Below are 26,719 nucleotides of genomic sequence, written 5' to 3' on the forward strand. Positions count from 1 at the left end.
TCCTGTGGTGAAGCGGTGAATAACCAATTGACCGAACAAAATTACACCATACGCCAATCTACAAGAAAATGAAGTGAAGGAAATGCTAACCTCAGATAAGATTGGTCGGCTTGGAGCAGAATAGCAGGTTCTTCCTCCATTAAATTAGAACCATTAAGACCCTGGCTTCTAAAGCTAGTAGTCCCAGATAATAATGCAAGAGATGAAGGTGCATGAAAGAATGAGGGTTGCATCGAGGAATGGTGTCCAGTGTTTAAAGTTTGGCAACTAGACACTCACCTGTAGTTCATAGGTGAAAATTCAGGACTACGATGACATTTTATTTTACTACTTTCAACAGGTAAAAGATAAATGACATAACTAGTCATTCCAAATGTCCAAAAAATGAAAAACGTAATATGAGGACAAAGAAATGCTACATAACAAAATTACAGATTGGAAACAAGAATAAGCCTCTATATGTGTATCTATCTTAAAGAATTACCCTATCAAGGATAAACAACTACTGAAATCTATGCTGTCGAGTATACTCCCAGAGAGCAATGGCGCCACTAACATGGACATTCAGTGATCTAACAACTCCAAGTTGTGGAATCTCAATGCAAGCATCCAACATGTGAATTATGTCCACAGGTATGCCCTCCTTCTCGTGCCCAAGGACCAAGACCTGACAAGAACATAAAACAAGTTGACTATTAAATCCTGAGGCAAACTGGAAATATTAAAGAAATTTCTTCCCTAGATTAAGAATTCAATGTCAACTGAAATGCAAAGAACACCCCAAAGAGCGAAAAGAAAAAGAAATCAGATTATTAATATACCGTCATTTTTGGGAAGTTGTAGCGATCAAGAGGTATACTGTTTGCAGTTTGCTCTAACCCCAAGATGGAGAAGCCTTCACGTTTCTTTCTCTCCAAGAAATGTTTCACACTATTAACCGGGACTTCTTCAATGGGAACCCACTTCTCTGCTGTCACACTGGAAAAAAAATATTTGTGAATGACTTGGACTATGAAATAAATTAAGTTAGAATATTACTATTTATGACTTTCCACTGAAAGCCTAGTACTCTATGTTTATGGTGTTCAAAGAACTGTAGCAATTAAAGTTGCAATTGAGCTGAGTCAAGTACTATTTGGTTCAAACTCAGTTCGAAGAGGTTTATACAAAGACTCTACAATCTATAGATTTGCAGGCTTGAGCTTAAATTCGAGTTTGAGATAGGAACAATTAACTCAAGCTAAAACTGAAAAATTACAATTAAACACCATAACTTAAATATTTACCTATTACCCTCATATTCAAAGTCAGAGAGATTTCAGGTGTGTAAGTTCAAGATTTTAAATTTCTAATATTTACTGATATTGCACTCGAACTGAGCCACAAGCTCACCAAGCCACATAACAACAAGCTCGAGTTTCACTTGACAATAATCAAACCAAACCCAGCTCAAGACAAGCCATGCCACAAGTAGCTTGCAGAAGCTCGGCTTGTTTACAATGGCTGTAGCAATCTATAGATGGAAAATGCACAGATACAAAAGTTCGCAAATGATTATCGATACCTGATGAGCTGGAATTGTTTGTCACGTAATATGTTTGCATCAGCAATGGCTAATCCAGATGCCTTAAATACCTGCGAGGAACAATGTGGGCATAAAGAACCAATATGCCAAGTAAAGTTGCCAAAACATGCCACAGTGGAGAGGGTGAGAGACACATAACCCCTTAAACATATAAATTTTGTTACATTGCACACACTGATTAAGTTATGACATATCATTTTAGTAATATTAGGAATTGAATTCTCTCTATTATATTAATAAATTACACTGATTCATAATGCAGATGAATTTTTTGCATTTGATCTATATTTCCACATTGAAATTTGCTTTAGTGAAATGTAATACACTCTCCTCACTGCAAAAGATTAAAATCTTGATTTCATCACTCTGTGATAAATCAATAAAAATTTAATAAGCACTGTTGGCTACAGTATACCTCACATGTCCGTGCCAAACCGGCAAGGTTAGGTATGCGATCGATTAATGAAGCAACAAGGACAAATTGTTGTCGACTAGCCCTTATTTTATCCATAGTCACACTTCTTGACTGCAACGCATGATCAAAAAGTCGATCTTCCTTTTCAATTTCTGCTTTTCAAATAAACACCCATTGAGGACTTTCATTTAGAAATAAATATAGAGATATGGTTCTATGATAAATGATACTAACTGAAATACAACAATGGTAATTGCAAAAGAGGACCAAAACATCTGATCTTTGCCTCTTTTATGCATTTAGTTATTAGATTTTATACGTACCTGAAAGTTGTTTGTATGTTTCTCTACTTCCCAAAAGAGAACTGGAACTAGCATCTTGCTTCTCATGTTTGGACAGAGTAAATTTTTTCTGAAAATCTAACGATGAATCTTTATGCTGGTAGGAAAGTAATTCTTCTTTGCCAGGATTGCACAATATTTCTGTGCAGTCAGGATCTTCACCTATTATTAGGCTCTCATTCTTGATAGTCAGTACATCCTTGGCCATTGAACATCTCAGGTCTTCCCTGACATCCTGCAAAAAGTGGAAATATGATTCCAAGATAAGATAAAAAAGAAGGAAAAGAAACAAACAAGAAATAAGGAGGAAATAGAAATGAATTAAAAGAAAAAAAAGCAGCAAGAAGCAATCAGGTCTTACATTCAAGAAGTTGAGCACTTGCTCCATAAGGGATCTTGGAATGCATTCAAACTGGAGTTCCTTCATTCAACCCCAAAAAAATAGGAGAGGAAAGACACAAGTCTCAGAAAGGAAAAATTTCATTTACATTGAGTGAAGAACAAATACTAACAAGTAGAATGTGCAACCACATGGCTTAACGATTGACCAGCTCAACTGATTTAAGTTGATATTCTTCAAAAATTTGGACAACATTTGAATTTTATAAAACAAACAAGTGGAGAAGTAATTATCCAAATAATGTCACTCTTCTGCTCTGTATCTTTTATATATATATATATAACACTACTCTTGTAAAATATAAAAACAAAAATAACCTTCACAAGCAGAATTGATTTAATGGGAATAATCAAGTTGTTTACATGACCAAAAAGAAAGTAATGCTGACCAAAGCTATACTTATCATAAAATCATAATATAAATACAATAAACTATTATCACTAAAAGCAAAAAACAATAATAATAATTATCATCTGGAGAGTATATTCTTGTTAAAAGGCTAGAAAAAATGTAAATGCCATTATATTAAGTGAGCTTTCCCACCAAAACAATGAAGTACATTCTAAGAATGGGTTAATTCATCCTTTCACACATACTAGGGTGCACTTTTTCATCTAATTTTCTTTTGGGTGCCCTATATATCATCCCTTGCACTGCATCTTATTGATAATAAACAAAAATAGATGTATAAAGTTATCTTGTGCATCACATTCAAAAATAAATTCTCTGTACTAGTGACCACTTTAAACTGACCAGCACAACTGCTTCAGTTTTAATCAATTTGGAAAGTTTGGAACACCTAGAAAACTATGCATGGATGTAAATAAGTAATCAGCCTGAGTAACTGTGTATGTTAGAATAAGCTTGAGTCTCTTCTACTCAACATTTATTTATTGCTAAAATATAATCAAATGTTGCCTAGGGTTGTCCATAACAGTGCTACCTATGCTTCTACCCCAAAAGAGATAGTCTCATAGATAGATTATTCAACTTTAATTAAGCATCCCTAACCTCAACCCGATTGACAAATATTCCGGCTGGAGTAATGGAAAGATTGGGGTTATAGGCATCAAGGTATCCTTCCATCGATGCTCGCAAGCTGAAAAAAAAAAAAAACCAAATTAATAAACATTAACCTAATATCTAATGGCTTTCAAGTTGGTCATACACACCCTGCATAAGAGCACATCAGCAACCCTACACATGGACTAAAATGAGCACAGATAGAAAAGTTATGTCTGAAGAGATTCACTGATGATAAGTTTAGAAATGTTTTTTTTCAATATTCAATACAATAGAATTGAAAGAACTGCAAAAGGATGTCAACAGTAAGAAAATCTTGAAACAGAAAATCTATCAGAACTATGATATAGGGGAATGCATATATAGATCCATACCGCACGCAATCAGAATTCTTTGCCAGGTATAATTTCAAATCTTCAAAGCACCTTTTCTCTAAAGGCATTACCTGATAGGTTTCAGATTCAGGAGGAAACAATTTGCAAAGAACATGGTATACCAACAACTGCAAATGGATATCAGAAAGTTGAATCATATGACTAGATCCAGTAACACTGGACAATAACATAATTAACCAAGGGATTCGAAAAAGTTTCTACTCGTCAACTTCAAAATAAACTAACCTGGGTAAAGCCACGTAAGCTGTGGTGATGCGAGGTCAATAATGGAACTATGGGAGGAAGTAAAACATCCAAATGCATAGTCTGGACTGCTTTAGATGCATGGAGGATAATATTAGCAGCAATGAACACATAGGAAGAAAGTGCCTGCACTTGATGACAAAGACTTTCTGTTAAGCAGAAAAACTTGAAGAAATTGTAAGAAGAAGAAAACTTTATTTCATTGCGTATTAGTCTTGGTTTAGGGTCAATTTATACATACATTTCTCCATAGAAAGGAAACAAAAAATTAGAAATTATTACAATTGATTCTTTCCCAATTCCCACACTCCCCTCAAGCTGGGAATAGATATTTCCGTTTCTAGTTTAGACACAATTTTTTGAAATGTTGTGGTATTTAGTCCTTTGGTAAATACATCTACGAAATGACATTCTATAATATATACGTCATGCTGGTCAACCTGCTTTCTAGTTTTTCCTTAATGAAATGTCTATCCACTTCTATGTATTTTGTTGGTCATGTTATATTGGATTATGTACATTGTTGATTGTGGATTTGTTATCACAATAGAGTCTCATCAGTCCATCCCATTTAATCTTCAAGTCTTTTGAAATGATCTTCAACCACAAAAGTTCACAAAAACCTTGAGTCATCACTCGAAACTCTACCTCAACACTAGATTTTGCTACTACATTCAGTTTTTTGCTACTTCATGTAACAAGGTTCCTACCAAGAAAAGTGCAATATCGAGAAGTTGACCCCGTGTCAGTCATTAATCCAACATAAACTGCATCTGTATATACATCATGCATTAATCTTGCATTTCTCTTGAATGAGATTCCTATCCCCACTGTGACACCCGATTAACAGTCTGCAAATAAGATTGGATTCGAATCAAGTTTGTTCAAGCTTGAGATCAGCTCAAATGAGTTTAAGTTTAAGCTTGAAAGTTCAATATTTTTTAGCTCGAACTTTACAGTGTTCAGTTCATCAAGCTCATGAACTTAAAAAATTTGATACAAAACAACGTCATTTTAACCAATATACATTAAAACAACGTTATTTTAATAACGAGTTAAGTTGAAAGTTCAATCCGAACTCGAGTTTAAGTTTTTTTAAATGAGTTGAGCTAGAGTTCATTTGAAATGAGCTCTACTCGATTCAAATTCAACCTTACTTACAGATAAACTTCCTTTGGTCTATGCAAAAACAGACCAATCAATCCAACAACAAAGGTTATATTTGGACTAATATGAGACAGATAAATGAGTCCCCCTACTAGACATTGGTACATCTCTCTATCTACATCATGAGTCTCCTTACTAGACATTCATACATCTCTCTATCTACATCAATATCCTCTTGTGCCTCTCCCAACTTATAGTTGGGATCGATTGGTGTGCTTGCTAGTAGACATGCAAACTTTTTCATTCCTCTGAGAAGGCTTGTAACATACTTCTATTAAGAGATAGTGCTTCTTTTTCTAGAATATGCAACCTCAATTCCTAGAAAATACTTCAACTTTCCTAACTCTTTAATCTCAAATTCTTTGGCCAAGCATTGCTTCAGATGTTGTTTCTCCTTCATCATCTCTTGTCACAATAATATCATCAACATATACCAAAAGGATCGTAACTCCTCAATCTGAGTGTTTGGCAAACAACATATGATTTCCTTGACTTTGTTTTACACCATACTCATAATCACCTTGGCGAACCTCCTAAATCATGCCCTTGGAGACTACTTAACCCATACAAGGCTTTCTTGAGCTTACAAATATGTCCAATGGCTAGGTTGTTCCCAAATCTAGGTAAAATCTTCATGTAATTTATTCCTTAAGATCTTTATGTAGAAAGGAATTTTTTACATCAAACTAATACAAATACCAGTCATAGTTGGCTACTAATGACAACAAAATTCTAAAATATTCATTTTGGCAACTCGGCAAATGTCTCATGGTAATCAATAGGGCTGGACTCGAACCGAACCTGTTCGAGCTCGACTCGAATGAGTCCAAAATTAGCCAACCCTAGCCGAGCTCGGTCGAGCTCAAGCTACTTGCCAAATTTTTCAATTAAAAATTTTGACACAAAACAATGTCGTTTTGACCAATATGCATAAAAACGAAGTCGTTTTAATAATGAAAAACGAGTCGAATCGAGTTCAAACATGACTTTCATGAGCTCGACCTTAGCTATATGTAAACCGAGCCAAGCTTGAGCTCAAGCCAATCAACTCCACAAGTTTGTGCATACTCTTTAACAATTAATCTTGCCTTGTATCTCTCCAATGACCCATATGTTTTATATTTTACATTATAGACATATTTGAATCACACGAGCTTCTTTCTTGTCAACAGATTCACTAAATCTAATGTCTTAATTTTATTCTAAAACCTCAATTTTTGCATTCATAGCTTGTCTCCAATTTTTGTTAGATAATGTTTCAAATAGATTACTAAGGATGAAAATATCGTTCAAGCTTACAAAAAAGTTCTTGTGAGAAGTGAGAATTTTTTGATTGATACAATATGAAAAAATGGGTATAATGGTCATTTTGTACATTCTCTAGTCCCTTTCCTAATGGCAATAAAAATATTAAGTTCTAACTCAATTTTTGGATGAGTAAGCAATTGTTAACTCAATTTTAGAATTTGGATCGGATTCTTGGACTTGCACAAGTTCAAGATCCAAAGCTTGCCTCCTTGAGTACATCTTATCAACTATTTTGCAATCACGAGCATTCACAAGCATGGGCTCACTGTTTTGTGACTCAGTTTGTGACTTGGGTGACATGGACCTAGGTGACTTAAGTGTTAGCAGACGTAGTTTGTTTGGATGATTTAGTTTGTAACTCAGATTGACATGGACACAAGTGACTTAGTTTTCTTGTTTGGATGGAGAAGGAAATCTAACAGTCCTCATCTTCAACGACTAAATTCCCCTCTTGAAGAAAGGGTGTGGTGAAGTAAGATTCATTCTTATTTAAGGTAACATTTGGCAAGAAATAAAATTTCCTAGACAAGGGATAATAAAACTTATATCCCTTCTATACTTAGGAATATCCCACAAATATACACTTGATGGCACATGGATCAAGTTTTCCCTCGTTGTGAATATAAACATGAACAAAGGACACACAACCAAATATTTTATGAATAAGGTTATTTGTGGTGCAAAGGTTAGGATAAAAATTGTAAAGCATGTCCATAAGAATTTTGAAACCTAAACTCTGGATGGTGAGCAATTTATGAGATGTGTGGTTGTTAAAACAACTTCCCTAATAAGATTTAGGCACATTGTTTTGGAAGTAAACGATGTGGATTGTATCAAGTGGTCTATTTTTCTTTCAGTAACCCTATGTTGTTATGGGATATATGCACATAATGACTCGTGAATTATCCCTTCCTTTTGAAAGTATGATATCAAAACTCGATTGAAGTAGTCCTTGCATTATCAAATCTAAACCGTTTGATTTTGACACCAATTCAGTTTGTATCACTGTAGGAAAATTTTGAAGGATTATACTGACATTAGATTTCTGTTTGAGCAGAAAAATCCAAGTTACTTTAATACAATCATCAACAAACGATAGAAACCACCTTGCCCTAAAATTATTAGGAATTTGTAAAGGAAACAATTATGACAATGAACCAAATGATAAAGAGCTGAGCTTATTTTATTGTTAATGGAAAAAGCTTTGTGTTTGTGTTTGTGTTTTCCCATTTCACACACATCTCAATGAAATCTTATAAACTACATTTTGAGACTGTGAAATGAGAACCAAGTCTTCGATAATGAAGTCATACCTTATTTTTAGTGGATTGATGATGTTTAGAAAAAAATTGACATGAAGTATACTAGATAAAAGTATACTGTATCAAACTAAGTCTTATGAACCAATCAACAAAATAAAAACCATTGAAACATCTATCGAACATGAAGAATTAGAATGTTGGAAATAAGGGATAAAATAACACCAAAACAAGATTTACCTGAGGCTTCATGTCATAATCTCGTAAAATAGGAACTAATTGCTCCCCAACCTGAGATATCAACAATAACACAAGAATTATTGGAATCATCTATTCAGAACAAAAAAACCAATTATATAATGATAACTAGAAGGTGAAAAGTCACTGGTTCAAATTTTGATAACAAAACCAAAATCAAATAGTCCAACAAGAAGAAATGTCAAAACCTAAAAATTGAACTTTTGTCCCAAAAACTAATTGACACCCATATCAATAGGAGAAATACTCATTAGCAAGAGCTCTACTTCTTGAATACATAAATTTTTTCAAGCAAAGACAAGAAACTTTTCCAAAACACTTTTGATCCAATTTCTTGAAAATTGTTCTATTTCTTTAAAAATTTGATGTCAATTACACCCCATATATAATTATTTAATATCTAGCATATTTAGATCCTAGTGTTTTGTGTCCTCAAATATACCTCCTGTGTTCCTTCATACACTTGAACAATTTTTTTATTCAATTTAGAGAAAAAAAAAAAGGCTAGACCTGCCCTGCAAAATAAAGTGAAATTACTTACCAATGATGGAAACTTCAAGTAAATATTAATAGCAAATGTTTCCATATATTGGCGCACAGAAGGTAAGTTATTTCTCTGCAAAAAGGCACAAGAAACAAATTATCATGTTCCATGAAATAACAAAAAATGGAAATCAGTTATATTGGAATACAGTGTTAGAAATCAAAACATGCAGTCCCAACAGCATCTTCATTGTTCATAGAACTACCTATTCCTCACTCTCTAAGGTAATGGCTTTGGCATGTATTGTGCAATAGTATTAACACAAAAAAGGTGGATCCAGATCCAAATTATGAAACCATATTGAAGCACATTGTGATTAATCCAATCACTAAAATTCCATAAGATCTAAAATTCAAAGAAACTACTTGGTGCATGTGGTAAGTTATGCATCTCATCAATGGCAATGAACAGTGTGTTATTTATCGCTTACCAAAAAAATATGTTCCATTTATTTTGCTAGAGCCCTTTAAATAGGTGTTTGCATGTATTAACAAATAGTTTAATCTAAGAGCATCTAATAATAGTCATCTATGTCAAGGTATCATTTGTGTCTACATTCTCAGCCTTTCATCACTAAAGATCTAAGAAAGTCATACAACCTAGTCAAATAAGTGAGATTGTAACCAGTTGAATATATAAATATGGGAAGAGTGGAGTCAAATATAGAAACATTAACACAAGTACAACCTAGTTAAAACAAAAAACTGTCACCAAGCCCTAGAGGTCCCTAATAGGTCTGTCCATGTTAGAAATACAGCATTCTATCACCGTGAAGTGCAACTTATCTTTTTTTCTAGAATGTGTGCCTATTATAGCTTTCCCATGACTGATGAAAATAAATGCATAATTACAAAGATGATTGAAAAAAAGATATAAGCATGTGGAACAGCATTCACTTACATAGAGAGATATATGCAAGAAATGTGTGACATCTCCGACTATATCATGATCAACGAAACATGATAAAACACAAATCATTTGCCAGGCACGTGCTTTTCGCCTATGGATCTGTTGAAAATACAGTTACATATAAACATCATGATAAATTGGAATAGAAGAAAACGAAAATAACTGGTCAACTATTTCAAAGATACAAATATTATTGACCATCCAACTAATTATAACTTATATCTAAATGTAACACAAATTCTAAATGAAGCACCTCCATTAGAAAATCCTAATTTTTTCCTTAAAAAAATCAGATGAAGTTGCATTTTCATATTCCTCAAAAATGATATTTAACTTCACTATTACAGTAGATACTCTAGATTCTCAAATTATGAAAAAATTCAAACATATGAAGCTCCTTGTAACTACTTACCGCACTATATTTTTTATATAGCTCCTTTGCAAGATCCTTGTCATTTACCTACATGTACAGTGAATGAAATCAAAATCTGACCATATGTGATAAAGAATTGTTTTTTCAGTTAAAAAGGCAAGTGACAAGCAAATATAGAGTGAATAGATTGCATATTTATTTCTAGAACATTTATAAAGATGTCATATCATTATCACCCTTCATTGTGAAACATATCCTGCATTGTTCCATTTTATGTTGCCCTAACTAATTACAGATTTAGGTCCATCAAAGTTTTCCACATCTAGAAACTTGAGCCCCCAAAATTTGTCTAAGAATAGTGCCTTTGTTCTTTTCTATGTTGCCAATTAACATAATTCAAAGTTTGGGCCAATCTTAATGCTTTCATACAGGGACAGAACGAAATACCACAAGATCAAGAAGCTCCAGCAGAAACATTTTTCCAGAGTCAAGTGCAGCTTGACAGTCCTCACTTGCATTTGCTAATCCCACCACCTCAGCCAGATTAGCAAGCTTGTAAAACAGAACAGCAACGGACACACGTGCATATAACTCAGTGTTGATAAATCTCTGAAACGAAAAAGCATCTATTAGTACGACTCATTTGAAGTTTCTGAAAACCATTTCAATCACCATACATCTCCAGTGCAGTACAATAATAAAACTTTGATCAGCTTATTTACCAACAATCTGTTATTGAATCACCCAATCTGCAGTCACCGAACTGACTGGAGGAATACTGCTCAATTCATTCAAAGAATTATAAAATTGAAAAATACTGCATTCTTTTTAATAATAATGAACACTAGAAACTAGTCAACAAAACTCTATAAATGATAAAAACATCCATAAAAATGACTTGTGAGAGGAGTGGACTCAAGCTCAAATTGAATAAGTCGAGTTCGAATTAACTTGGATCAAATCCAAAATTTAATTGTTTTCAAAGCAAGTTCAAGCTTTAACTCGTCACTCTTAAATGGGTTACTTTGGAGAGCTAGACCTTGTTCGGACTTAGCCCAAATCGAATCCAGCCCTAATCTAAGTAAATATTAATGAAAACTACAATCATGATAGCAAAATTTTAGTTCCTTCTATATTGTCCAATCTAATTACAGTTCATTTACAACCTGCTAAAATGGAAGCAACCCTAGTACATGACAAGTATTCAGGGTAGGGACCTAAAGATGATGATGAAACATACCTAAAATTAATGGGAAATGTTAATGTGATCTGCAATTGTGCATCTAATCTCAAATATCATTTTTAATTCTATGTCTTCCAATTGGGTCCAAAATTGGGAGACAAAAGTTGATTTTTCAAGACATTCCCTTTTTAGATAACCAACCTACAAATCCAATTAACTAACTATAGTTCAAAATGGGGCCTTTGCAGAACCATACAATCTAGGAAACAAGAAACTCCAAAGGCTTTTCACCAGGTGGGAGGTTAGGCCTAAATATGAACTAAGTTGAGTCCCAACACCTCTTGGTTTGAGTTCGGCTAAAATGAAAAATGGGGCGGCTTGAGTTTGGCAAGTTCATCAAACTAAAGTTAAGGGTAACTCGAGTTTAACTTGGTCCCTAAGTTGAAATTGGAAGCTCCACTCAAGTTCATAGATCAAATTTGTGGCTTGAGTTAGTGACTCATAGACAAAACATCATTTTACCCAATAATAGTCAAAACAACATTTTGACAATTATTTAACATAGTTTAAATCAAGCCGCAAGCCAAGCTTGAACCAATTCCAACTTGCAAGCCAAACCAAATCAAAGTTCCTCATAGCTCGAATTCGACCTAAATGAATTTGAATCGAATCAAACCAAACCAAGTCAGCTTTCGAGTCTGAGTCAGCTCAACTCGGGTACAACCCTATGGAAGACCTTGGGAAATCTAACTCCAAATCTTGTGGGCAAACTAAGAGCCTAACCACTAGACTAAATGATATCCCAATTCTTCAAACGATCTAACATGGAAACTTCAGAGTGATATTAAGACCAAAATTCATTCAATTTAAATAGAGATAGTAGGCAATTAATATATCATGTAAGTTATAAATATAATAATGATGACGTTGATAGCTTACTTCTGTCAGCTCAGAGTCTGGGCTTTTGGCTAATAACGATACTTCAATTTTGGAATCATAATTATCACTCAATTCAGCTTCAAAATCCTCATCAAAGGCAACTGATAAGGAAAACCTTCAGATTTTAAGATATTCCATAGTTTAAATCAATGAAAATAATCAACTCAAAGCAAAATGCATTTTATCTTTAGACGCACCAGAACCATAGAGTGTTAGCAGCTTAAGTTCTTTGAGATAGTATTTTATGATCCTGGGATTTGAGAGCCAAAGACCTGTCAAATGTAATGCTGCTAGACGAATTGTACGTGGACTTTTAGAGCCTTCCTCAAGAATTTTTTCGACAAACTGCAATAATGATATTAAAAGGTGAAGGAGATTGAGCATGTTCTTGATATAACATATTGAAGGTAATCAGCAGAAAATACAAACAAACATATGAGACCCACATACCCACTTTAGAGGCCCTGGTGAATTCTCTTTTATATGCATTCCCTCATCACAAAACACAGAAGAATGCAATACAGAAGAAAGAAGCGCAGCAATAGGGGCAACCCTCCGCTTGTTGCAGTTGACATGTAATATCCAAGAGGAATGAACTAAACGCCACATCATCTGCACTAAAAATTTGATTCATGAGGTGTTATTTCTTTCATTAAAGCTAAAATAACAAAACATAATAAGCCAATTAAAACAAAAACATCAGATGAAATACATTCAAGTTGGTCATCAAACCGCACCAATTTTACATAGACCACAACCAAGTTCTTTTTTGATAATATATAGGTTATTTTAAACTGTTTAAATATAAAGAAAATTTTTTTTGATAATGTTAAAGTTTAGTAAAACTCCTAACAAAAAATGAGAATTAACATGGACACTATAAACGATCAAGACAGCTGAATTTGTTTTGTGCATGTCTCTCTCTTAATAGAAGCATTTTAGAGTCTAGTGCAATTAAGTGTGTGGATATTCTTCTACTCAGGAGTATAAATGTTCTTGCCCTCTTACTATAAGCATTTTAGACTCTAGTGCAATTAAGTGTGTGGATATTCTCCTACTCAGAAATCTTACAAAGAAGAATTTGTATCTAGTGATGTGACCACTTTTTATTCACAACTGTATTTTACCAAGACTACTCTTCAGAGAGAGAATTTAGATTCAAAAAAGAACTCTTTTTTTTATGTACCTATGTCTTTATCGCTTGCCCAAGTATCCCAATTCCTAAAAATCATATTTCTTCTTCTAATACAAATCACAGTATACCTGAACAGGATAATAGTCAGACACAGGAGAATTGACAAGATTGAATCAAACTGGGCTTAAACTTTATTCTAAAAGGTCCAATGCTCAATGTGATAAACAACTCAATGACTCTAATCTCCAGGCAACTGAACCGAGTAAAATCTGAAGTATAGCCTTCACAATCAACTTAGCCTACACTATCACTAGGTACTATTTTATCTTATGAAAAACCAATAAGTGATGAAGTTATTTATTCCCCATTGCTATTAGAAACCGGGTCAGATCTTGTACATTACATCCCGTGTCTAGCTATGTGATCTATGACAAGTTAGCATGTTACCATGCTTTTACTATAAATATTTCAAAACTAGTGCTACCTAAGTTAGTACAGGAAGCATTCAATGATTAGAATTGACAAGAGGTTGTATTAGAGGAGATAAGAGCTTGGGAGAAGAATGGAACATGGGAATTGGTCAAGTTACCCAAAGGAAAGACAATTGTAGAATGCAAATGGGTTTTCACAGTAAAGTATATAGTTGATGGATCTATCAAATGATATAAGACATGTCTAGTAGCTAACGGTTTCAAACAAACCTATGGTGTAGACAATGAGGAGGCGTTTGCCTTAATGACTGTGCTAAGTACAATTAGAGTTTTAATCTCTCTTGCATTAAACTTAGACTGGCCATTATAGCAGCTAGCTGTAAAGAATGTCTTCCTAAATGGTGATTTATTAGGGGAAGTATACATGGATCTACCTCTGGTTTTGAAGGGAATACAAACAATCAAGTGTGTAGACTAAGAAAGTCTTTATATGGGTTAAAACAGTCTCCTATGACCTATTTTGAGAAATTCACTAAAGCCATTGCAGGTTATGGTTTTGTTCAAAGTCAAATTGATCACACCCTCTTCTTCACACATAACGAGCGTAAGATTATGTTAGGAACCCAGCTCTTATTCAACCAAAACACAAAATTAAAACACAAAAAACATAATAAAGTAAAACTATTTCATTAACCAAAACATTACAATGATAAACCGAACATTTCAAGGAGTTCGGGACCTCCCATTTTCCGGCCATTCGAGACGTTGGAGACCCCCCTAAATCAGCCAAGAATGGCTGCCCTTAAACCAAAACGCTAATATTTTTCTTCTTCCCTTCTTTTAAAACTCAAAACATATATTTATAATAGAAATTGACCATTGGATTGGGGACAAGTGTCCCAATCCTAACATTTCCCTCCCCTTTAAAATCATCTTGTCCTCAAGATGGATATTTATATAATGATTTTTTTTTTCTTTTTTATTTATTTATTTTTTCTAATTTTTAAATTTTTTTTGTTTTTTAATTTTTTTTTTTATCTCTGCTATTGCTTCTTCACCTTTTTTTTCTTCTTTCCAACAGCCCCACTTCTCTTCTTTTTCTCTTCCCAATAAACCCACCTCCTGCCATCCCTTCTATTTTCCCAAGAAAACCACAGCTCTCCTTTTCCCAATAAACCAACCGTTACTGCCCTTCACTTTTTTTTTAAATTATTTTTTTTCTCTCTCTCCTTTCTTCTCCTTGTCTTTTTCTCTTCTTTCTTCTCTGTATTTTCTTCCTTCTATCTTCTGTTTTTTTTTTTTCGCTTCCGCCAGCATTTCATTTTCTTCTCCTTCTTCTTCTTCTTCTATTTTCGTTTTCCTCTTCTTCTCTTTTTGAACTTTTGGACTCATTTCTCCCTGTGATGATTTTTCTTCAAGTCAGCCTCCTCAATGAACATTTTCCGGCAACTCTTCACTTTTCCGACCATCATCTATCTTCCCCGCTGGATCGAATGCTCTGATACCATTTGTTAGGAACCCAACTCTTATTCAACCAAAACACAAAATTAAAACACAAAAAAAACATAATAAACTAAACTATTTCATTAACCAAAACATTACAATGATAAACCGAACATTTCGAAGAGTTCGGGACCTCCCATTTTCTGGTCATTCGAGACGTCGAAGACCTCCCTAAATCAGCCAAGAATGGTTGCCCTTAAACCAAAACCCTAATATTTTTCTTCTTCCCCCCTTTTAAAACCCAAAACATATATTTATAATAAAAATTAACCATTGGATTGGGGACAAGTGTCCCAATCCTAACAGATTACCATCCTTATAGTCTATGTGGATGACATTATTCTTACAAGAGATGATCTTGATAAAATAGAGAAGGTGAAACAAGTGTTTGCGAAAGATTTCAAAAGAAAAGACCTAGGGCATAGAAGTGGCTAGGAGTAAGAATGGTATTTGTATGTCACAAAAAATAATACATTATGGATAAGCTTGTTGAGAATAATGTAAGGTTTAACAGTATTGATGGGAATGCACCAGTGGAGAGAGGTAGGTATCAAAGATTTGTTGGCAAGCTAATTAATCGATCCCATACAAGACCGGACATAACTTTTGTTGTGAGTGTTGTAAGTCAACTTATGCACAATCCCCAAGAAAAGCACTTGGAGGTTGTGTTTTGAATATTGAGGCACCTTAAGATGGCTCCTGATAAAACACAATTTTGATAGAAAAAATAAAGTATTCACTGATGCAGGTTGGGCAAGGTATATGAATGATAAGACGTCTACTTCAGGCTATTGTACATTGTGTGGGGTAATTTGGTGACCTAGAGGAGTAAACAAGCTATGGTGTCTAGAAGCAATGTTGTGGCTGAATTTAGAGTTATGTCAAAAGGAACTTGTGAAGTAATATGGCTTAGAAGACTTCTAACTGAGCTAAAAATTAAGAGAGGAGCTTACAAAGCTTTATTGTGATAATAAAGTAGTCATTAGCATTGCACATAATCACATGCTTCATAATTAGACTAAGAAATGTTAAAATAGACGAACACTTCATCAAGGAGAAAATATAAGAGAAGATTGTAGTGATTATCTACCTTCCTACAAGTCAACAGATGATTGATATCCTTACAAAAAGACTACCTAAATGAGGGTTAAAGCAGCCAATTTCCAAGCTAGAAAAATTGGATATTTATTCATCAATTTGAGGGGAGTGTAAGAGTTATCTAGTCAGGTTTTTGGTAGGATAAAGCTAGCTATTATCTATAAAGTTTCAAAATGTTTTAGCTTTAACCTATTCCATTGTTACCTATTTATCTATAGCTAGTCTATATAAGGCACTGCAACATAACAAAAACAATATGCTAAAAAAAAAACACAAAACATGAGAATCTAATGTTTTTCAAATATTGTTACCCATCAAACAATGATGGACAAAATTGTAAGCACACACTCATACGGGGATCTATGAAGTGAACCTGGGAATCCACTACACTGTATGAAGAAACAACTGAACCAAACATTCCAGAGGCAAACAGGTCCAGTGTCAACCTGACCGATCTTAGCATTGGCAAAATAGAACCTTCCCCTGCATTCTCGAGGCTGCAAAATAATTATGAGACAATTTAATAAGCCATAAAAAAAGAACTTTTATACATTTATTGTTGATATTAACTTAACTGAGATTCAGTTTTGGGCATTAGGCAACAGGGGGGGGTGGGGGTGGGGTTGGGGGTGTGTTGTGGTTGGGGTTGGTGAGGTGTGGTGGGTGGAGGAATTCATTTTGTGTTATTAATTACAACGTTTGTTAATGTGTATTTGTAGTCAATTGAATGAACCACCAGCAGAAAATTCTAGAAGTATGTATGAAAAATAAAATCATAAATTTTCACGAGGACTTGAAGAAGATATCACTGAATATTAAATTAGGACTTGAAGAAGATATCACTGAATATTAAATTATCAGTCAAATAAACTTTTTTACCTATCAACGAGATCATTAAAAATGCATCTGACAGCAGCATCTGAAAAGAAAGAACTACTACTCCCTCCATTTTCACAAGCACGGAGAGGAATTGACAATAGAGATTCTAGGCAAAGCCACTGAATCAAACAAAACAAAAGTACATAAAAATTTATTCCTTTAAGTCAAAATTATTAAATTAAGAAGAAGCATGGATCTGTGCATAGCTGCAGATGCTGAAAGTGACATTAAGAAAAATGTGACATACTCAAACCATCATCACACAGAAACAAATTAATGGGCCAAGAAAGTTGGTCCAGCATAAACATAAGATCATATGACAGTTAATAATATAAACAACTGCAGTTTGCAGATGCCAAGGTAAACAGCAAGGTGGCAAGTAAGTTCAAACAGAAATGTAATGAAGGTAACATTTTAAGAAACAAAGCTTCATCACCTTCCAGTTCAGTAAAATAGCCCTTCGAGTTCGTGCTAGAACTCCAACTTCCAGAAGACTATTGACATTCTGAAGAAAAGAAAGAACCCATGAATCCATCCAAGGTTTGCCTTCCGATTTTTGTAGCACTGACTTATCATTTTCTCTGACAAAACACAAAGCTTCAGGAGAGACTAGAGCTTGCATAACAGAAGCTAACGCCTCATATGCTGCAAGACAGAGTTCCGCTCCACTCTGAATTTAGATTGAGATATTTTAGTCATGTAGGTAAAAAGAAAATAATAATGTTTTTGAAGAAAGAAAGTCCCCCTCTTGTGCCTTTCTACCATCACTATAAAGAGAATCTCAAATTTAGACATACCTCAGAATCATGAGTCCAAGTCGAAATAGTCTTCCAGAAGAAGTTCCACAAAAAGGCATAAGCATATTTCAGTGAAGCATCAGTTTTAACCCGCACGCAGAATGACAGGATTGATGCAACAGCTTTCATGGATATTATCTGTTCCTCCATAAACAAAAAACTATTTAAAAAAAAAAAGTCGAGTGAACTTCAATAAAAACATTATTTTTCTGAAAAACTACAGTGCCACTGGCCTTTTTTGGGGGTCCTGATCTGTCTTAGTGTTTAAAGACAAGCATAAGAATCAAAAGAAAAGGTTAAGATAACAAACTTAAAAATAACTGGCAGATCTTCACAAAGATTATTTGTTTTTTTAAGAAAAAGAAAACACTGACAAACATTATAGTGTTGAGCATATATGTTATTGTCTTAAGTTTTACTACAGAAAGCTAGCACAAACTTGCAGCAAATCGGGGAGACAAATATGAGCATGTGTTTGTACTTTCATTCTCATGAACAGATTAAGTTGATAACTGCAGATGACTAAAGAGTAAAAGTAACCCTACAGCTTGCAATGCAGCTGTGGTAGTAGAAGATGACAGCCTACGTTGACTAGGACCTCCAAGTTTTCCACTCACGGATCTAGGCAGACTAGTGTCATCAATCATCACACTGGACCAAAATATGGAAAAAGACAAGTTGGCAAAAGAGACCAGCTCCTCCTGCATGCCACAGAAAAAGGCTCTGAATAAAAGTTTCAATACCAAGAAGTTATACACAAGCCACATTATATAAAGAAACTTAAAAGAGTTGCTGCTCCAATACCAATACATGAGGGAATAGGTTTGCTAACTTCTCATAACTAAAGGAAGCTTCTGGATAAGTATATTGGTCCACCATCTTGAGTGAGTCAAGTTCTGATTTGGTCCTGAATCTTATACCACATTCATCAGATCTCTCCTGCATTATTTGAATCTCCGAAACCAAGCTCAAGGTAAGGATGAGAAATTTCACGGGTTTCCACTCTTTCCAATTGTTCTGTTTGCAGATATTGATACCAATATCTTGAATAAACTGTAGAAGCCAGTATAAAACAAGTGTTAAAAGCAACTAAAATAAAAATGATATAAGAATAGTATTCCTATACCAATTAAAATGCAGCAGAAAAGAAAATTTTAAGTCATTTTGGCTGTCAATTCAGAGTACAATAAGTCAGGAAAAAGAAACTTTCACTGTAAACAATGTTTAAGTTGTTCTCCAAATAGATACAACAATGCAACTGAGCTCCTTGCAAAGCCAACATTTATATCAAATTATAAAAGATAAAAGTAGGCATTATGCCCACTGTCAATATGAAGAGAAAGAAAACATTAAAGAAAATAAAATGGTCATCTTAATTGTCATAATTCATCTTTCTGTTAATCATAAAGTAGGATTCAATTTTATGATCAAAACCTTTCAAATTTCACAAGCACCAATAAATTTCTCAGATTTGATGTCAGAAAGCCCACAAAACAATTGATACATATCTCATCAATAAAAAAAATGTCACCCAATTAATTGATATAATTTAGTGAAATTCATCAAAATAACAATTTGAGGGGTCTTTTGAAATTGAGTTAAACCTTGCATAACATGTCTAACCACTCAACTATTTGAAGAGGTGAAAATACCCCTCTATTACAAAGTAACCATTGCCCGAGACATGTAGTAAATGATAGGGTATCTAGCAAAATTAGATGGACTTGACATGGGCCAGAAAATATGGTGTCTAGCTATAAACCTAAAAGCATTTTTAAATTATGAAATAGACTACATAGACTAGGCATGGCTAGACAACATGGTCTCTGCAAGAAATTAACATAAAGCTGTTTGCAGTCATATAGTTATGAGACAAGATTCAACATAAGCTAGACAAACTCGTCTAGCATTATAATATCATGTCCTTTGTAAACATAAACACAGTAAATAGACTAGATATACTAAAGAACAAGCTGTCCAGCAAGACTCAACATTCAACATTGACTAGATAGCCTTTTGTCTAACAAATTATCATAAAGTAATCTGCAATCCGTTATTTCAAGTGTTGGAAATTTGCTATATGTCAAATTGTCCCCTGCTTGAAGACTTTTTAGCCAATTTTTCTAGAATTTAATAGATATTACCCATCAAATAAAACCTTTAGTAGACAGTTTATTCACTATTTTGTAATTATATTTTCCATCAAGGGACACACAAATAGTTCTAAAATCTCAATAACTGTGCTTTCAACTACACTCCTAAATATAAAATTCAAAATAAGGAACAAAACAGTCAAAATAAGCTGAAAGCCACAGAAGGTAAAGCAAACCTTCAGTATAGGGGTTAAATGATGTTCCTCCTTGATTACAAGAAATAACACTCTTGCCCATCTTTTAGCCTGAGATTCCCAAGAAACCAAGTCTTCATCATCATAAGGGACAAAAGCATCATCCAAATTGGGATGACCTGAGAAAATTTTTGGAAAGTCATGAAGACTCCTTAAAAGAAGCATATGAGGTTTGCAGCAGTCAGCAGAATGCTGCCCACCACACCCTGAAACCCATTCTTGTACTTGTGATCTTAAGGAACCTAAAAAAGAAATAGAGAAAGATATTAGAATTCTTCCATTGACATTGATATTATACTTACCCCCATTTATTTAAGGGGGAACATTGAATGTTATAATTACCACCATAATATTTAGTGGGGGATATTGAATATTATACTTACCACCATAATCAGTAAATTCTCGTGGTAGTGCTGAAATGAAGTGCAAGAGTATCTCCAAAGGCACATCAAATGTGCAAATTAAACAAGTAGCAGCCTCAAGGACTTTCTCACAAACTGGAAAAACACAATTAAAGGTTCCACATTTTAAATTGAGAATGGTTTCATTAAACTTCAAAAATGTGTATTATATATATCACAAGCTAACCAAATTATGTTTAGAGACCTCGAAGACGATAAGTGGGATTGAAATGTTGTTTGCTGCTCTCAATAATAAATCTCAAAACATCTAACAAATCTGATTTATCATTGCAGGAGGAACCATCTTGAGAAGACTTCAGTTGGGCATTTTCAGTAAAAGCATCTGGGCAACATTCTGATTTAATGTAATGTGTTCCATCTCCACAAGCAGCAGAAGCAATGCATCGTGCAAGAGTCATCATTCCAACTCTACCAAAAGATTGCTGTTTAGAGGTGGATGCTAATTTCCTCAAAAATGCAATCCTCTTCCTGTAATCACATGATAGCTTACAGACGTCAGACACTTCCTCACCTTAACAGTAGTTTGTCAATAGATAACTCCAACTGCCTCCAAAATAATAGATTCCATGGATTAATGTCCAGCTTTATCCTACCTATAATATTCTGGGATTTGAGAGTTCTAGCTCATGCTGAATTTCAAATGTTGGGAGCTTATGGCTGATCCAGCCTTATCCTGTTATATTCTGGGATTTGGGAGTTGTGGCTCATACTTATTTTCAAATGTTAGGAGCTTATGGCTGTTCTTTTATTTTTGTATGGTTCTTTGTGTTAATACATCTTTCATAGCTTCCCACTTTTCACTAGAAACCAGTAACAAACCAGACCAACATAGTCCCAACTAAATGTGTTAAAGATCCCAAGTGCAAGGTATGGGACTTAGATCCCACATCAGAAAGCATGGGTTTTTGGTGTGGGGTTTACACAGCTTTTGGCTCTGCAATTTCAACAATTAGTTTTTGAGATGTAGTTGTCTCAAGGTTCATATCAGAATGTTTTACAACATGATCATTCTCTGTTATTAAAAGTATGATATAAAGGTCTCATATCACAATAAACCCACTTCCTAAATTCTTAAACTTGTAGTACACTATATAATCAAAGTTCATACAGTACATGATGGTGTACCTTACATTTAGGAAACGTGTATATTGTTGCAAAAAATTAGCTGCACCTTCAGTAGTTCTTGAAGAGTAAACACCTTTTAAACCTAATAAAAACACCAGAAAGACTCAGATCAATTTTCATGGATATCAATGGTTTGTCCTTAACTATAGAAAAACAATCTTATACTTAATCCAAAATAATATGAATAAAAAATAATATTTTACACCATTGAGCATAAGAGGAAAAGTTTCAGAAATGTTACCACTCTATACAAATTACTAATAAATAATAATAACAGTATGCATGACAGCACCCATGCTCACAATACCTATGGTTGACAGATCCAACCAGGCAGGTGTTTTCAATAGAATATAAGGACCTGGATGTTATCAATACTTCAAATCATACACCAATCCCAGATCATGCTAAATAATTATCATTTTAATTTCCATAATGCCTCCAAGATTTCAACCATCTCATGATAATTTCTTTTTATGCTTCAAATCATACCACGGCAGCAATACAGTATTCTTATAGAAGTACAGCTAGTGCATACGGAAAACCAACCAAACAACTAAAATTTTTGTCTTGTCTAATCAAATAGAATTGCTATGATTGAATCCGAATTTATTATCCAGAACATTCAAATGAAGAACAAACCAAAATCTTTGTGGTGCACAGGATCATTCAATCCTTCCATGAATGGGCCAAGAACAAAGCTTTCAGGCACTAAATTTGCACAGTTCTCATAATTCTTCCACTCAATACCCAAAAATGACTGCATGATGATGCACCTAACTGCATAAACCAAGACGACATTAGAAGGGAATTATAAAGGGAACCAGCAATTAATTGTCTGAAGAATGAAATTATTGCATGGCTTGCAATAAATCCAATTTTTAGGAAGGAGAGTTGATTGGTCTAAATAAATGGCTATGATCAGCCATGATACCTTGAGGATTGCCATGATGAAAACCACGTTCCCACAGAATCAACAACCAAATAAAAGTTTCAGCCAAAGTTTCCATTTTATTAGGTTGAGCTTCGGTAACAGAGCTTGGAAAATTATCAGTTGAAACAGAATACTGAAGCAATAAGGTTACCTACAACAGATTTAAGCATTAAGCAGATATGAGGTGCAGAATTGAGGTGTGAAAATATATTTACTTATCCAGCACGGTATTAAATGAGTCTCAAATGACCATTTTCCATATCTACTAGAACCAGCTTTTATCTTGATAGAAATCTCCAGAGAAACTGACAGATCACATGAACTACAGAAAAAATGTATTGTTACCTGGTGATTCCAAGCAGCCTCTACTAGGTGAGTACCATACTCTTCAAGCATTTCATACAGCAGTATGAATGCCTCCCACTGCTGCCGACCCTTCAAACCAGAATCAACTGAATTGCACAGTTTTCCAACCCCCAGCGACTTGGCTTCCTTGGCTGCCCACAACTCCCTTTTGGTCATACCTTGAGGGTTTGAATGTTTTTCTTGTGATTTCCTCTCTGAACCACCAGAGCAGGCTTGGCTTTTTCCACTAATCTGCAGAACTGTCTTCAATATATGTAATGACTGCTTCCTCACCAAGACTTCCTCATCAACCTGGCAAGCCCATCAGAAAATCTTTTGACAAACATCTTTATAAGACAAAAATAGTAGAGGCAACACACTGAATCTGAAGTGGTATGATTAACACTAACAGAATAAGGATAAATGAGAAATGGAAAATAAAGAAAAGGAAATTACCAAGCCCCTTTTTAGTTCATCCCAAAATGCTCTCTCTGCACTTATGTCAAACCCTTCCACTCTAACACCCCCATCAGGATTCTCAGGACCTTCTGTACAAGAATAAAAAGATGTGTAGAGAGAGAGTACACTATAGGCATCTCTTCTCTCCAAAGGCCTGAGAGTGAATAGAGTTTCGCAGCAGTTCCAAATTTTCTTGAAAAAACAATTCCTGGAAGCCAACTAAATGCAGTCAACAATAAGAAGTTTGACACCATAATAAATACATGTGCCATTGATTAAAGAAAAAGCAAGAATCCTGTAATTGGACTGCATATGTTTGTTGTATGCATCTACCTAGAGAGTATATGAGTATGCCCAAGAACTGTAATCTTGAAAGAGCGTTGAGAATCAAATGCTTTGAGAATAATAGGGATAAAAAAGCTAATTGCACAAGACCGGTGTTCCAAACTCTGCAAAAGCAATTGCTCAGTCATGCTACACAAGATCCAGAGCATATTCACAGCAAACTTTTCTGCATAACATCCATTTTCCAAGATTGACTCTGTGTTTTGAGCGGCTTGAAGACTTCCTAGAGCAGCATCCAGTATTAAGGCTAAAATATGGCACGCTGTTGACAATGAAATTGGCCTACATAAAGACAGCATGTACTCTTTATCTGCACCCGAAGCCCTTATCTGATCCTTTAAACACAGGAAAAGTAAGCAACTACCCCATTCATTAACATCTGATCCCTTGTGTTTAAGCATACCCAAATGAAGGGCAACTGAACTAACAAGACAAGGCACCAAGGATTCTTCCAAAACTCCCCAGGAATCAGTCTTGGTAACAACATCAAAAAATGATTCTGCAATCTAAAATAAAAATAATGCCAAAACCAAACAAGAAAAACAAGGTAATAAGAGAAAATTGGATGTGGGTAATATGCAAAACTAATTTAGTAAAACTTGAAATGGCTAACTGTCCTACCTGATTAAACATTTCACGGTCAAAGGCAGGAACAATCTTAATTAGTGGAATAAAACTTTTCCACATAAATGATTGAAAAGTCTCATGATGAGCCCCTGCAATGGGAATGAATTCCACCCCTTAGCAAACCTGATGAACAATAGATTAAATATAACTGCACTACCATAAAAACAAACTAGTTCATATTTTTTCCTAAGGAATGGAAGGATGAATCAGAATTTGAATTATCGGGCTACATAATGAGAAAAAAGCAACCATTGACTGCTTATTTATCTAACAGTATCTTCTATCTGGTACTTAAAAAGAAAACTGGTAAGAAGCGTGTCTTGCTTGGAAAGACTATTACAGCAGGAGCCACTAATAGGAAGGGCATTTCTGCCCCTCTGCATGAAGTAGGCAAAGCAAGGTGAAATCCCTAAACTCGCATCTTCACCCTTTATATGAGGGGCAGCAGATGCAATCCATTCAAAGGGGCAGCAAAGCAGTAGACAGGCAAGGCAAGGAAAGAGATACGGATAGAAAAGTGTAAAGCAACAGAATTCTAACGTTACAAACCATAATCTTCAATTGACAATGTGAATGTTCACATTTGGTGACATAGGTGAACACTGATCAGAAAGAAAAAGGATTGAAGGAAAATAAGAGTGAAAATCATTACCTCATTTGCTTGGAAAGAAATATGATAACAGAGGTGGAAAGAGTCAATCTACTTGTTTATTGATGTTAAGTGTTTCACACAAAAATTAAAACACAGCTCATACATGTTTAATTAATTGAATAAACAAACTCTTAAACTAACTCCTAACAAACTTGCTAACTGGGCAAGACTTTAATACACTACAGCAGATCAGCTTCATTCTTGATCTTTAACTTTGATCATATTATAAGATTTTGCATTGATGTTTGATCTCCACACTGAGCTACAGGTAAGCTGCTCTGAGTTGGAGTGGGACTCCTCTATGCTGCAGGTGTTGAACTTAGGCTGCTGTATAGAAGCTGTGCAAATGAGCTGCTGAGAATTTACTCAATACTTTTCAACCCAATCCAAGACCTTTTCATTTATTACTAATGTTAACGAATAAGAAGGAAATGATACTAAAAGTTTTCCTCCACAAGGCACTTCTGTTTATCCTTCTGTCACGTTCTTTCCTCTAGAGAAAGCAAGTAGAAAACAATATCATATTTTCCTTTCCGTCTACCAAAGCAGATTCTTTTGATCCAACCAGACAAGTAATATTCATATTAACCTCCACATTTCCACACCAGATTCTAATTATCCATCTAATTTATAAACGTAAAAAGTAACTTAGAGTAAGTAAATACATGAATTTTTTTAACAAAGAAGTAGGGTAAAACGGTTTCATATGATGAGGAATTAGTTTTGAGAATCAACTAGGAAAAATCAGAAACAATCCTCTCCATTTTATAAATAAATTAAAGAAATATTAGTTATAGACTGGAAACCACAGCTCACCAAGTTTCTTGAGAAGATGACAAAGTGCAACCATCATTGATGCAATATTATTGCACTGTTCAGAACTCAACATCTCGCCCTCCTTGATAGCATCCTACGTTTATCAGCAAAACAAAAGCAAACATGAAAATTACAAGTAGATTTTATTTCGCTTCTTGTTTGAACAGAATTGAAAGAAATGCATACATTAGTAAGATCAGTAAAACCACCCAGAAGAGAATCGAAAATTGTAGCAGCAGATAAACCGGTTGACGCCAAAAGGCAATCCAACATGGGAGGAATAGCCACCGGAGGGACTTGTTTAAAGCTATTAGAGAGTGGAAGGGTGAGCGAGGCCATTTCGTCGGCCTCTGTAGGAGGAACAGAGAAAAGCGGCTCCCTATTTCGCCTAGTCCAATTGAAATCTCGCGGTTTACGTTACAACGGCTCCATAAGCCCTACGCCATTTATACATACATACACACA

General features: G+C 34.6%; 1 protein-coding gene across 3 annotated transcripts; it reads right to left on the bottom strand.

Moving 5' to 3' along the window:
- Nucleotides 1-307: 307 nt before the first annotated feature.
- On the bottom strand, nt 308-26,719 carry LOC123204445. 3 transcript variants are annotated; one of them, XM_044621100.1, is made up of 35 exons: nt 26,441-26,716; nt 26,255-26,348; nt 24,781-24,875; nt 24,148-24,665; nt 23,812-24,022; nt 23,356-23,667; nt 23,011-23,161; nt 22,719-22,856; nt 22,080-22,161; nt 21,139-21,422; nt 20,916-21,029; nt 20,515-20,774; nt 18,990-19,238; nt 18,731-18,886; nt 18,186-18,323; nt 17,825-18,058; nt 17,389-17,507; nt 16,883-17,006; nt 12,793-12,954; nt 12,540-12,687; nt 12,343-12,443; nt 10,668-10,829; nt 10,260-10,307; nt 9,839-9,946; nt 8,936-9,010; nt 8,377-8,427; nt 4,385-4,528; nt 4,139-4,266; nt 3,753-3,840; nt 2,703-2,762; nt 2,324-2,576; nt 2,001-2,152; nt 1,565-1,635; nt 822-978; nt 308-667 (listed from the first exon to the last, which is right to left on the bottom strand). In XM_044621100.1, exons 1-35 carry the CDS (start codon nt 26,591-26,593, stop codon nt 503-505), a joined length of 5,505 nt encoding a protein of 1,834 aa, XP_044477035.1. In that variant the 5' UTR covers nt 26,594-26,716; the 3' UTR covers nt 308-502. The 3 variants fall into 3 exon arrangements, 2 of the variants coding, with proteins under 2 accessions (XP_044477035.1, XP_044477036.1); XM_044621101.1 differs by lacking the exon at nt 26,441-26,716 and having other exon boundaries at nt 24,781-24,909; XR_006499562.1 differs by lacking the exons at nt 308-667; nt 822-978; nt 1,565-1,635; nt 2,001-2,152 and having other exon boundaries at nt 2,501-2,576; nt 4,210-4,266; nt 26,441-26,719.

Source organism: Mangifera indica, chromosome 20 (genome assembly GCF_011075055.1).
Source record: "Mangifera indica cultivar Alphonso chromosome 20, CATAS_Mindica_2.1, whole genome shotgun sequence".
NCBI classification, from domain to species: Eukaryota; Viridiplantae; Streptophyta; class Magnoliopsida; order Sapindales; family Anacardiaceae; genus Mangifera; species Mangifera indica.

Excerpts from the sequence above, each read along its gene's own strand:
- LOC123204445 (XM_044621100.1), bottom strand. The coding sequence starts at position 26,593 with ATGGCCTCGCTCACCCTTCCACTCTCTAATAGCTTTAAACAAGTCCCT. Across the intron at positions 23,668-23,811 it reads ATGAACTAAAAAGGGGCTTG|GTTGATGAGGAAGTCTTGGT; the intron begins GTAATTTCCTTT and ends TGGGCTTGCCAG. Across the intron at positions 22,857-23,010 it reads TCATCATGGCAATCCTCAAG|TTAGGTGCATCATCATGCAG; the intron begins GTATCATGGCTG and ends TGGTTTATGCAG.